A 13,820-nucleotide genomic window follows, 5' to 3' on the forward strand; every position below is an offset into this window, starting at 1 on the left:
AATAAATGATAGTAAACCATTTTAGGAGACCCTGTTAAAGTTTCCTTTACTAAACCTTGCTGCAGTGTACAATTAATAGCTGTGCATGCGCAGTACTGATGATTATATTCTTTCTACAGTAGTGGAGTGAAATTTTTATTAACTGCCCATAACAGGTAACTAATAAAAATTAACCTTTTGTATCAATCATAAAAATCATATAATGCCCCCCCCCGTATTCGCAGGGGATGCATATCAGACCCTCTATGAATAACTAGAATCTGGGAATGGTCGAAAATCCTATAAAAATGCTTAAAACTGCCTATTTTTTGTTAGTTGAACTCAAGAACAACCCACTAAAATGTTTATACCTATTTTTTCAATAGTTTTATCACATAAAGTGCATTTTATAAAAAGAAAAAGAAAAAATTGTGGATATTTCTCCTAGAAAAATACTGCAAGTAGGTGAATTTTCCATGATTAATGGGGGTATATATTCCAGAGAGAAATCGTCCATTTATTATTTTTTTTATTTTCAGGTGATCACCATGGCATACAAATTTCCTTTGCTTCATCATTCTATATTTACCCTTTCTTGATATTCTAACAATTCAAAAATTCCAAATATACAGCTTTCTCTTGAGGCATTAGACGCTGCAATATTCTCACGGCTACTTTACGTACGACATTTTCTGATCTCAAAATCTTTAAAGTACATGTACTGACCTATACTGTACCAATACAGCAAACAATTTCCTCATTTCACATATAAAGCTGGAGTTATGAATACATAGTTATAAACTACTAAATTTACCTTGAGGCTGTAGCAAAGGCTGTGATGTATGCCTGCGTCATGTTGGCTAAGAATCTGAATGGTAACTTCCGAGTCAACAGCGTGTAAAGAAGAGGTAATACAACAAAACCATGGATGAAAATACCAAGAACGACCGTGCCAAAATACATTCCCAGTTGACCAAGCATAACGCTGAAATCCTCCATCTCAATCATCATGGAGGCTACCAAGAAGAGAATACCAACGGGAGAGATCCTGGAAAAGATGATTAAGCATCAACAGTCATTTATAAAATTCTTTTTAATTAACAATTCTTTCTAAGTTTTCATTTTATGATAACTTCATTTTAATACACCCTTTCAAGGTCAGATTTTCATATAATTTAACATCATCATATCAAAATCATGAGAGGATGAAATAATACAGATCAATTCATGCAAGTACCATTTTTGCTTCATTAAAAAATTTTAATTTTGATTTTAAGGTTACACAAAAGCCACTTCTTATATGTTTAGTTTAAAAAATATGTTTACTAGCTCTAATCTTCATTAACATTTTCTCTTATGTCTCCTCCATCATCACCTTGACTTACAGTGCCTGTAGAAAAATGTAAATGATACCAAAAGTGCCCTATAGCTATGAATATTTCCACAATTTTAAATTTGTAGTGAAAAAAGTGTAATAATAAATTCCTAATCTTACTTATAAAACAATTTTCAGTGAGACTTTTGAATTTAAACATTTTAAAACCGGCCTTTGCATACAATGTACAGTGTTCCCCCCGTATTCACGGGGGATGCGTACCAGACCCCCCCGTGAATAGTTAGAATCCGCGAATGTTTGGAACCCCTATAAAAGCGCTAAAAACAGCCTATTTTGTTAGTTAAAACTTAAGAAAAACCCCTAAACATTTTCATACTTAGTTTTTTTAATGGTTTTATCACAAAAAGTGCATTTTATGGTGAAATTGATCACAAAAACCAGGAATTTGTGGATATTTATCATAGAAAAATACCGCGAATGCGCGAATTTTCCGCGAATAATGCGGGGAAACGTTCCCGAGAGAAATCCGCGAATGTGTGAGTCCGCGAATCTGGAGAACGCGAATACGGGGGGTCCACTGTATAAACATTTAGAAGCTAAGGTAAACATCATAGTATCACCCAAGTATTTTACTGGCCCATACATTTTTCTAAACACTGTAAGTCCAGGTGACCAGGAGGAGACAAGGTAAAATATTTATTAAGATAAAAAATTACATCCCTCAATTGTATAACCAGACAGACTCAACCATGGAGCAACAAGATGTAGGTATGATATCTTAGCCAGCTGAATATTTATTGCCAGAGACCCAAATGAAAGAGAAGGGACTGAAAGATTTTTTGTAAGTGCAACATAACTGTCAGAAGTACTTCCAAACTAGTTATTAATTGTATGACTTCTACTTAGAGACTGATATGTACAGCATTTCACATCCTAATAATACGCCGTTTATTGCACCTCTCTATATTTCAGTGTTAGCATACTGTGAAACAATATAAGGTAAAATACAAACTAATTTTGTTCTAAATTACAATGAGCTTGTTAGCACTCCTCCTATAGACCAGTCTCTTCATTTCCCAAATGTCCTTAGTCAGAGCTTGAAGACCCTTTTTTTCTGTCCCCTGTAAGTAGTGATTCCACCACCATATTCTTTTATACAAATTTAATGCCCTTACATTTAGTAATGTTCATGTACACTTTGTGTTGAGACAACATTATCTTATGTATAAGGATAACAGTTATTCCTGTAAAGAAAATATTGTATATGAAGTAATATTATTAGTCTTAAAGAAAATATTGAATACGGAGTAATATTATTAACCTTAAAGGAAATATTGAATATGGAGTAACATCTTAACCTGTTTTTAATTTTCTAATGACAGTTACTGAATGAACTACAGCTGCCAAAACACTTGCACTTGATCAAATGCTCTTGGGTCAAGGTGAAAATGATTGTGCTGAAAGATATCTGTATCAAATCTGAACACAACATGAGTGCAAGAAAAGTTTATAATGAAAAATACAAAGTTTGTTGACATATTACGATTACCAAAGAGCATTTGCTAATATTAAAATATATGGGTTCAAGATGGAAAGTTTGAAAAACTTTTAAACATTTTCATGTAATGACTTTTTGTATTATTCTTTACTATTTTAAAGACCAAGAACACTTTTTTTTAAGAACTGAATTTGTTAACTAGTAAATAAAGTACAGAAAAAAGTATTACACTGCAATTTCTGGTAATTATTTCATGTGAAAACCATGTTATACATCTAGAAGTATCACAAGACTTAAGTGGAAGTAGCATTTCAACAAAATTAAACAAGAATATATTCAATGTGCAAATGACAATGTTTAAAATATCTCCACAGTGAGGAAAATGCTAATCTGGAATCTTTTTCTTATAATAGATACCATACAGATTTGTTACATATTTGATGTTAAAATGGCTACTTTACTCAAATCTTATATTTACAATTTTAAAGATATAAATTTTATTATTTTTAAAGTTCTGCACCTGCAGTTTCCAGAATTTGTGACACTACTTGTAATTATCAACTGAAAATGCTTACCAAATTAACCATGAGGTAATAACCATGGAGGCATCTGAGAGAGACTGGAAGAAATCAAGAAGAGGCTTGCCCTTAGGCCCTAGTTTGGAGAGGGCTAAGCCCAGAAAGGTAGCAAAGCTCACCAATCCCATGATATTTAATGCTCGGGTGTGTTCCATAACAATATCCCATTCTGATTTAGGCAACTCTGGAAAATGAAAATATAAGATTATACATCAGGAACTGGGGGATTCAAGTGTAATTTCAAGAATATCTTCCTAGCAAAAAATATACTAAATTATACTAAATAACCATTGAAATGTCTTTTGAAACTACTGTTACTTGGAAACTAACCCGTCCACATATCAAAGGTTAAAGCTAATAGATTAACAGCTTTACTGAGACAAACTACCCTGTAATCTACACAGAATTAAATTAAGAACTGATAAATTTTATAGGAATGTGGAGGGCAAATTTGACCTTTGATGAACATAATTTAGTATAATAAATCAATGTACAGTATAAACCAATACAGGGCCTTCTGAAAAGAAGGAAATGAATTAAGGAAGAATTCCAATCTGCAGGTTGGTTACAAAGCTACTGTACAAGACAGTAGTACTGTACAGCAATTTTGCAAGTGAAACATATCCTAACACTGACATGATGTCTTAATGAAAATTAGGTTGGATATTTTTATTCACCTATTCTTGCATTAAGGGTGTTTTAAATTATGTATAAACAAACATGGATACACTGAATGTCAGGCGACTCGTTAATGTAAATTTTTATTATTACATTAACAACTGGAAATAATTTGGAAAATAAAGCATTCTATTTCTTTTCTACTTTCAAGGAGAATATTGTATGAGGCATGTCATGCTGCACTAAACTAAATACTGTATACGTACATACGAGACTAGCTTGCAAAAATATGAAAAATTTCTGCAATCTATACAAACACAAAGGGACTAATAGGGGATATGATCAAATTACCTGAATGATTTGACCATAAGAACATGGTCATGCAACAGTCCTGTGCTACTTAAGGTGGTTTCAACTTCCAAATAAAATATGAGTTTGTGTCTTTCACGCTGAACTACCAAAGCAAGTACACCTTCATGTATAGCAATAACATAAATGCTTATGTACTGAATTGTAAAGTGTGGTATCATCTGAAAGTACAATGAAGAGCTGATCAAGCCAAGACCTTTGGCAACAGGCCATAAGGAAAGGGCTGAAGAGGGTTTTTGCTGATGTCTAGTCCTACTGCAGTAACGCAAGTTTCTGAAAGGATTCCAGGAAAGGGAGGAAGCAACTCGTCTAAGGCTATTTATATGCTCTGGTCAAATAATCTTTGGCATACACTGGAATGCAAAGTATAGAGGCTGTCATTGTTTGAGCTCTATAAAAAGCATTTAGTACATCAATATGCTTTAATCACAACATGATTAAAGTCAACAATGAGATGGTAAATTTTTATCATTATGTGCAAATGGTGCCCAAAATAAAAATAAAAAACAAAATGAAAAACTGTGCAGTGCAAATGGAAAAGAAAAGATGTGCCAATCAGTCCTTCGCTTTGAAATGGCATCTTACGTGGTGAGATGAGACAAGCTCATCTCCTGACGTAGGGAGATGTGAAACCACTGCAGTAATGTGATGGAAGGGGGGGTAGTAACGCTGCATTCCGTGAAGTGCATCATCATAAAAGAAAAGAGAAGAGAGAGCACCCAAAGTATGGTTGTGGAGAGCAAGAAACCAAAAAAAGAAGTGAAAGACATTTTCTTGATATAAGGACGATCCTACGGAATCAAAAATTCTGACAAGAGAACGTTGCTACATGAAAAGGTCATTACTAAAATGATTTGGACTAATCATGAATATTAGGATATGGATTTCTTCAAAAAAGTGAATCTGCAAGATCTCATACAAATGCACAAACAGTACCGGTAACTGCTTTCTAAATGCAATATAAAATGTAAATATTTTACAATGGAGGGCACACTTGGACATACAACATATTTTTAACAGTTACTTACATTATCCTATTAACCACACCATACAGTTAACTCTAAATACAGTATAACATAAAATGGGAATGGGAAATTAACTGAAGTCAGGTTCACCCTGCCCATATATATCCTAACACAATACAGTATGGTATAGTACTTTACAAATATTTAAAACACAGTACACAGTATCTGGTTTCAAGCACAAAAATCAATACCACATACCTACTAAACAGAGGTACAAGAGCTAGTTTAATATTCTGCGACATACAAGCCCATGTTTTATCCATGCCTAACTTGCATTGATGGATGAACAGGCTGCATCCAAGATGATTTTAATCTCCTTAATAAAACAACTGGTGATGGATGAATTAGTCTCAAATTAGTTGGAAAAGAGGATGATTTCAAATATGATTTTGTACAATAAAAAAAAATTTCAACCTGCAACATGAATGTGAATCTGTACATTTTAAAACTCTGGGGATTAAATAGTGCTCCAGTTTCAACAATGAGGAGTTTGGGAGTCTGTTCTCTGTGTTTGGCAGCTGTAGTGTAATTACTGGAAACTATTCTGGTACTGGAAGACTTTACTGCATCTAATGATCGCTATCAACTAGGCTAAATTATCATACAATAATTCCAAAAATATTAACATATTGCCCACATCTACACTGGTTCATTTCTATTCAGCAACACCTATTCATGGAACCTTATCCTTGAGCTTCCAATACTGTGTTCTGCTGAGTCATCATCTAACATGAGCTGACCATATGCTTTATGCAACAAGATTTGCTATGCAAATGCTGCACATCAGTCCCTTGATCTAAACTTCTGATCCTCTAAGTAGCTTTAACCCCATACGTAAAGTGCTTACTAATGCTAATCCTTGTCTGTTCCATTTAGCGGACTAATAGCTAATCTCGGTTTCACTCAGAAATCATCTTTTGACCTATCAGTAACCATACCATACTGACTTAGTTTGTGTATTATCCTCAGTCACCTTTCATTATTATTCACTATTAACAACAAGGAACAACCCCTAAGTCCTCCTTTGAACTCCAAGCAGTTGGACATCACGTTGCCCAAGGGTAACCTCATAGAATGCTTAGCCTGTACATTAGTGACCTGTACAATGGTGACCTCTGGTTACCAGACAGTTTCTATACTTTAGCATCAAAAGTATTCTTCTCTTCAGACATCATTCATTAGACTCTAGTGCTAAAATTATATTTTACTCCATTGCTTCTATGATGAACAGTCTACTACATCCTCATCCTTCTGTTAAGGGGGCATGTTTACATATAACTGTCTTCTGGGACCAAAAGAACCCTTGTCCATATTAGCACATCAACAGCCGCTGTCTGATGCTGGCAAAACATTATAACTAACCTAACTTCCCACACTTGACTGAAAAGCATCCTCCATAGTTACAAAAATAGCTGGTAGTGCTTAGAACATCTCAAGTGGCGGTTATTCGCTTGAAATATCTTAACAGAGACTTTGAGAAAATGAGTATGTGATGCAGTCTTGCAGGTTTGATGCCCAATTCTTGAAGTACAGATTTTTCTGTTGGTAGTCCTCAAGTCATGAATTCATCCAGCATTTCACAGAAAACTAGTGACGATGTAAATGCTACTACATGTCTTCTTTGCAGAATTTACGGATAATCACTTACATGCTTGTTCGATCTTCAATTGCAAGTTAAGGCATGGGCAAAAACTGCAAGGTTTGTATCAAGCATCTAGTCAAAGACTTTCTTGAGACCTTGAGTATAATCATATGACGTATAAGCGTAGCTATATATTGAAAGGTTACGTGCATTCCATTACAGCAAATACATGTTGAAAAATGACTCTCTCCCATAAAAATAATTTCTATTCAAATAAGGGGAGATTGGAGTGACAATTTTATCTTCCTACTACACAAAATATTGTTGATTCCTCTAAGGCTTGCTTTCAAAACAGTTTTGTCGACCACCTGTAAAATAAGTGAGTCACACATCTTATGGGAAAAATATAAGAGGTTTCTATTTGCATTAATGTATATAACTATTTATCGTTGAAAAACTGATATAAAAAGCTAATGTTTGTCTATTGAAGCACTGTCTTGCATTTTTACAAAAGTACGAGCGGGGAAAGGTATATATACAACGCAAAACTGTAGAATTTCAAGTAATACAGACAATGCACAGAACCTAAGCTTCCGTCACCACTGCCACCACCAGTTAAACAGGCCAAAAAGAATTTATATTTACAGTGAAAGAAAAAGCACAATGATTCGCCATTTAAAGTGCCACCCAGAACTTTCTTAAAATGGGCCTAAAGGTGTAGAGCATTTTCTAATAGTACTAGTTTTACTCATGTGACTTCAAGGCCGAATAGGCACTTTGGGGGAGGTAAATGGGGCATTGTCATTTCTGTAAGTGAAAATTAACAAGAAGTCCCTTAATAACAATCGCCGAGGTGGAGAAGGGCAGCCGCGGTTGCTGAAGAAGGAAGGCTCTACAACACACGAAAATTGCCGCTATGCTGGAATGGATAGGCCGATGTTGCCCCACTTCGAACCAAAATCCCACAATGCATCAGATACCACTCACCTGCTCCTTCAGTCCAGTTATACTTTCTTATCCACTCTGGTATTCCTGAAAGGCAAAATCCAGTGAATTATACGGGTCTCTCGGGTCTCTTAAGGATAATTAACAACAATAATGAAGAAGATTTGAGCGAACACACGTTCAAGCGCAGCCTCACTCACTAACTACTTGCTGCTTAAAGTGGCTGCTCTTACAAGCGCATTCAGCTCACCACTAGTAAAGATAAAGCTTTTAATCATTCTTCATTATTATTAGCTGATGTATAAAGACATTCGGAGTTAATATGACTGCATACAAATTGGAAATCGTGATGTGTGAGTGTGTGTGTGTGTGTGTGTACTGTGTAGGTCTAGAGTATCAACACAAGCAGAGGTGAGTCTTAGTTGTTTATTCCACATGCATGTCCAATCACATTTTAAAAACCTACTGTACTGTAAATATAAACTTCTAAATAAGTCTCTAAATATGTATATTACTTCAGCCAAAGAGAAGAAAAACAAACAAACGTGGTTAGTCGATAGTCTCATGTTGGTATTAAAACAAGACACACAAGAAAATTTTCTAGCAATTGTTGCACAGCAGCAAGAGAGCAATACTTTTTGTTTTCTTATTTTTTTTTATAATTCAGACTCCCCTTTTTTCCGCTCAAGATATATCCAAATGAAATACGACACGGCATCCCCACGAAACCAAATGAACAAAAGAAAAAAGCCAGCGGGTGAACCCACGCCATCCTAAGGAGAGGAATCCGACACTTGTGGGAAACTTTAAATTGGTGATAAGACGACAGCTATACAAAGGAATCTTCTTCAAAGGCTGATCTAAATATATATAATATATATATCTATATATATATATATATATATATATATATATATATATATGTATTCGATTGTATTCCACATAGTAAAATGAAAATGGCATATCTCAGAAAATTCCCAACAGTTTCGTCCTCCGATGGACCTCTTCTTGGAGCGATTTCCTTAATAAACGCTCCAAGAAGAGGTCCATTGGAGGACGAAACTGTTGGGCACTTTCTGAGATATACCATTTTCATTTTCCTATGTGGAATACAATCGAATTACCACATCTTCGTGCCTAAGAAGGTTACCAGTAATATATATATATATATATATATATATATATATATATATATATCTATATATATATATATATATATATAATATATATATATATATTAAACAGAAACTGAAACGTCAACACTGCATGAGCAGGCGTACCAATAATAACTCTTTTGGTCATACATCAAACGATTAAGGCAAGCTGAAAGTAGCGTAATAAAAATACGCAGCAATTTTCTCGAAATCGCCCGATAGAAAGGCGAGGAGGCTTCCTGTCAGCAAACAGAGAACCTGCGGTTATTTAACAAATAAAAACAAAAAGGTGGGAGTAAATAGAATCATCCTATACCCGGCCACCCACTTCCAAGTGGTGAAACAGCACAACAAGCAACCCCCACCCCACCCAGCAGCGCCCCATCAAATTGCTATTTATTTCAAGTAGCGGCGGCGGCTACCCGAGAGTAACGTTGAGTCGGCCAGCAACAAAAAAGCTCAGATCACAGGAGGCTACGTGTAACCTTATCTGGACATGTGTGTGTATGTGTGTGTGGCGCTGAAAAAAAAAAAAAAAAAAAACTGCCCATCACGCATTTGCGGCTCATTCTTGTGATCTAACGTAGACAAGTGTGGGAAAGCTTAAGTGTTTTTTTTTCTCTCTTTTTGTTTGTGAGAGTAATAATAATACTGTGGCAGCTTAATGTACAAAATAATAGAGGTTTTGGAAATTCGACCTACCAAAAAGAAGAAAAAATTAATGTCAGCTTAGTGTACAAAATAATTGGTTTTCGAAATTTGACCTACCAAAAAGAAAAAAAAAAATTGAAATGAAAAGAAAAAAAATAATAATGTGTCAGCTTAGTGTACAAAAATTAGAGGTTTTCGAAATTCGACCTAACAAAAAGGAGAAATTCGACCTACCAAAAAGGAGAAATTCGACCTACCAAAAAGGAGAAATTCGACCTAACAAAAAGGAGAAATTCGACCTACCAAAAAGGAGAAATTAGACCAACCAAAAAGAAGAAAAAATACTGTGCCAGCTAGTGTACAAAATAATAGAGGTTTTCGAAATTCGACCTATGAAAAAAAAGGTCCAATAGTATCAGATAAAATTATGACTGAATAAACATAACCTACAAAATATATATTTATTTTTTAGGCAACACCACTGACCAAATAAAGACGATCTGTAGCTCAGCTCCCAAAATGTTGCTAACAAGATTGCTCGCTTTTCATTTTTTTCCTATAAAAGTTTCAAAATCATTAGAATGAACCTCATCCACAATAAAACCCAAGCAACTACAATATATTAACGAGCAATTCTCAAAAAAACATGCAAAAATGCGCTTCCCTACCAATTACAACTATGATCATACGACCGACTAAACGTTGCTTGACGGTGCGTTTCTACTGAGGAACTACCGAGTGTATACACATTAGGACATAACTGATCGACTGGCAGGTTCCCACGGACCCCGTAAAACGCTAATATACAGAATTTCGGACATTGTCAGCGGAGTAAGAAAAAAAAAAAACTTCAACTACAGCATATTTACAAGATTTTGCTTTCGAACTATTCACGTTTTTTAGTAAGCGTTAATCAAACACTAATTATCTAACTCAAGAGGTGCTCTTGTTGCTCAAGCAAAATAAAACAAGAAAAAGAAAAAAAACAAACAATATGTTGATAACGACAACAGAGGGAATACCTACGCGTATCGTTTTCTCCGATCTTGGGTTCCACGATTGCTGTCTTGTGCTGAAAGACAAAAGAAAAAATGGTCATTCGAATGAGTCATCTGCAATATCATAGGATTATTGGATGAAAATGAAAGAGATGGTGCACTGATGATAAATGACACAAAGGAACACAGACAGTCACACACAAGTCCTTTGCCTAAATGTATGTATGTATGTTTTAAAAATCACAGTAGATGCACGTGACTGCATTAAATAAGCGAATACCACAGGAAAATGATAGGCAGAAAGCGCTTGGATTTCTGCCTATCATTTTTCTGTGGTATTCGCTTATGTATGTTATGTATGTATGTATTTATGTTTGTATTATGTATAAACGTATTTTTAAAGTTTTGATGTTTTCTATTTTTTCCTTCTTATGTGCAAATCTGATATCACTAGAATTTTTTTTATTCTTTTGCACTGTTTATATATGTATGCATGTATGTATGTATGCATGCATGTAAGCTGTAATGTATGTATGTTTGTGCGTAAGTAGTTATGCACGTATGTTCGTGCGTAAGTATGTATTTATGTATGTATGTATGTTCGTGCGGAAGTATGTATTTATGTATGTATGTATGTTCGTGCGAAAGTAGTTATGCATTTTCGTGCGTCAGCAGTTATGTACTATGTATTTATGTCCACACACACACACACACACACACACACACACACACACACACACGCTAGACTTGGACGCCACATTTCAACATGAAAAATCTACATATCTGTACGTGGGGAAAATATAACACCAATACAAACAAAATATTCGTTGAACTGAATCTAAAATCAATATTTCCGGGGTATATTTGAAGTCAATATTCAGGGTTCCGACTAATTTTTACGAAGGAATGAGCTGACATAAAAATTCAGGCACAAACGTAAAATTATGCACATGTTTTTCGGCCGGAGCTGTGATAATGATCATTTCACATTCTGTCATTGAACACAGCTGGGGTGACTGCGATACAATTGCTTTCAAATTGTCGTTTTAAATGTTTCATAAATACTAGAAGTTCGAAAACTATGAAAACAACGCTTTCTTTATTTTTTTTTATTCATGCAAAAGGTGAGTTTTATGCATAAAAAATAACATCCAATACTATCTTCCAATACTACCCGAAACCGAGGTAACATATAGACTTAGATATAGCTAAGAAGTTCACTATCTCGTTGAAATAAAGTTGGGTAATTAAAATCCACAGCTATATATGTTTTCACCTTTTACATAGTAATACAATTTACTATATAATTGTGGATTTTTATAACACAGAATAGAAAAAAATTCAAATCAAGGCCCAGTACCAGGTGCTAACATGTGGAATCTACAGCCACAGTCGCCTGCTCTGAAGTGGAGTGTCCCGATTCCTCAATAATTTAATTTATTTTTTGGAATGAAACGAAGAAACTGGCCCTTTCCACTCCACGAAGGATGCCAAGATAGCATTCAACAATTAAAGCTGTCATGTTTTAGCTTCTGGGATACCGGTAACGGATTACCCTTTATTCGTAACGTCTAAAACCGCACACATACATTAACTAAGTAACATAGTTCGTTAAAATGGTTTCAAGTACGAGATGAGGTGTAATACTTCTCGTTCCCCAAAAGATGGACACTTTATTGAAATATATTAAAAATGCAAATTATCGAGGAAAAAACCCGTGGAGACATCACTACTACTACGCTTGGCTGAATACTTGTGCATTTAAACCCTTACCATCAATTTGACATCTGTATCGCTTATGTTATACTTCAACCCTCAAGTTTCATTTTGGTTCAGGGGGCTGAGCTCATTACTGACAAGGTGGATGAGGCTACTTATGTAAATATTACTACTACTACTACTGCAACTACTAGAACTACTACTACAGCTACTACTACGGGAGTATAAGAGCATCGACAAAACCGTAACTGGGCAGAAAAAGAACAGAGTCCTTCGGTGTCGGATCTGACAAGCCCCAACAAAGCGGCAACGGCGGGGAGGGAGGGCGCCCCCCCCCCCTTCTCCATCCATCACCTTACGTCACGGAAGCTCTGTGCCGCCCTCTTTGGATCAGCTTGGCCCTTTTGTGACAACCCCCTCATCGAGTCGAATCTGTCACTGGGACAATGGGCACCGGCAAGGCGCCACTCTCGGGATGGCTGGAGGGAGGCTGCCTCTCATCAGTCCCTGTCAAACTTTGAGCTATGGAGTCATTCCGACGTCCCAACTGAAGTTTCTATATTTTCTGCTTGTTCGTAAAGAATTATTTTTATTATTACAATTTCAGAAGATGAACCCTGTCCACATGGAACAAGCCACCAGAGGTGCCACTGACTTGGAATACAAGCTTCCAAAGATTATTATTATTATTATTATTACTATTCAGAAGATGAACCTTATTCACATGGAACAAGCCCACCTCCAGGGACCACTGACTTGGAATACAAGCTTATACATATTATTATTATTATTATTATTATTATTATTATTATTATTATCCAAAAGTTGAACCCTATCCACATGGAACAAGCCACCAGAGGGGTCACTACTGGCTTGGAATACAAGCTTCCAAATACTATTATTATTATTATTATTATTATTATTATTATTATTATTATTATTATTATTATTATTATTATTATTATTATCCAGAAGATGACCCCTATTCACGTGGAACAAGCCCACTTCGAGGGACCAATGACTTGAGATTCAAGCTTCCAAAGAATATGTCGATCCCTAGGAAGTAAGAGAAGGTAGAGGGAAATACAGAAAGGTGTGATCTCGCTTACTAAATAGAAAAAAAATTAATAAATGGATAAAAGTGTATTCAAATGCAAGAATAGCATTCGGGTAGTTGTGCACTGCATCTTAGCTTGAACTTTTGGAAGTTGCAATTACACGACGTCGTCTTGAGCATAAGAGCAGGAACTGTATAGCTCCAACCTCTATGCTTCTAATCACATACAACTCCTTCGGTGATGACAACGCACAATTTGACGAGTATCATATTGATCGCTGCCTCAGTCGTAAAAATGTCTATAAATCTTG

General features: G+C 35.4%; 3 protein-coding genes across 19 annotated transcripts in view; 2 read left to right on the top strand and 1 right to left on the bottom strand.

Moving 5' to 3' along the window:
- Window positions 1-1,028, top strand: part of LOC135222730 (dynamin-binding protein-like) — a 70,318-nt gene extending 69,290 nt beyond the window's left edge. For all 3 annotated transcript variants that reach the window (XM_064260943.1, XM_064260942.1, XM_064260944.1), the window contains exon 17: window positions 519-1,028. In XM_064260943.1, the coding sequence (XP_064117013.1) occupies window positions 519-522 (4 nt within the window). In that variant the 3' untranslated portion in view covers window positions 523-1,028. The remainder of the gene's footprint in view (window positions 1-518) is intronic.
- The window catches only part of LOC135222732 (uncharacterized), a 377,836-nt gene that overhangs the window by 97,860 nt on the left and 266,156 nt on the right, over window positions 1-13,820 (top strand). The gene's annotated exons all lie outside the window — the stretch shown is intronic.
- LOC135222731 (excitatory amino acid transporter 3-like) overlaps window positions 1-13,820 on the bottom strand; it is a 472,230-nt gene that overhangs the window by 5,640 nt on the left and 452,770 nt on the right. For 14 of the 15 annotated variants that reach the window (XM_064260959.1, XM_064260950.1, XM_064260958.1 and 11 more), the window contains 4 exons: window positions 10,762-10,807; window positions 7,973-8,017; window positions 3,389-3,575; window positions 794-1,027 (listed from right to left, as the gene is read on the bottom strand). In XM_064260959.1, the coding sequence (XP_064117029.1) occupies window positions 794-1,027; window positions 3,389-3,575; window positions 7,973-8,017; window positions 10,762-10,807 (512 nt within the window). The remainder of the gene's footprint in view (window positions 1-793; window positions 1,028-3,388; window positions 3,576-7,972; window positions 8,018-10,761; window positions 10,808-13,820) is intronic. The other variant, XM_064260946.1, reaches the window with a different exon arrangement.

The sequence above is a fragment of the Macrobrachium nipponense genome, chromosome 8 (assembly GCF_015104395.2).
Source record: "Macrobrachium nipponense isolate FS-2020 chromosome 8, ASM1510439v2, whole genome shotgun sequence".
In the NCBI taxonomy this organism is placed as follows: Eukaryota; Metazoa; Arthropoda; class Malacostraca; order Decapoda; family Palaemonidae; genus Macrobrachium; species Macrobrachium nipponense.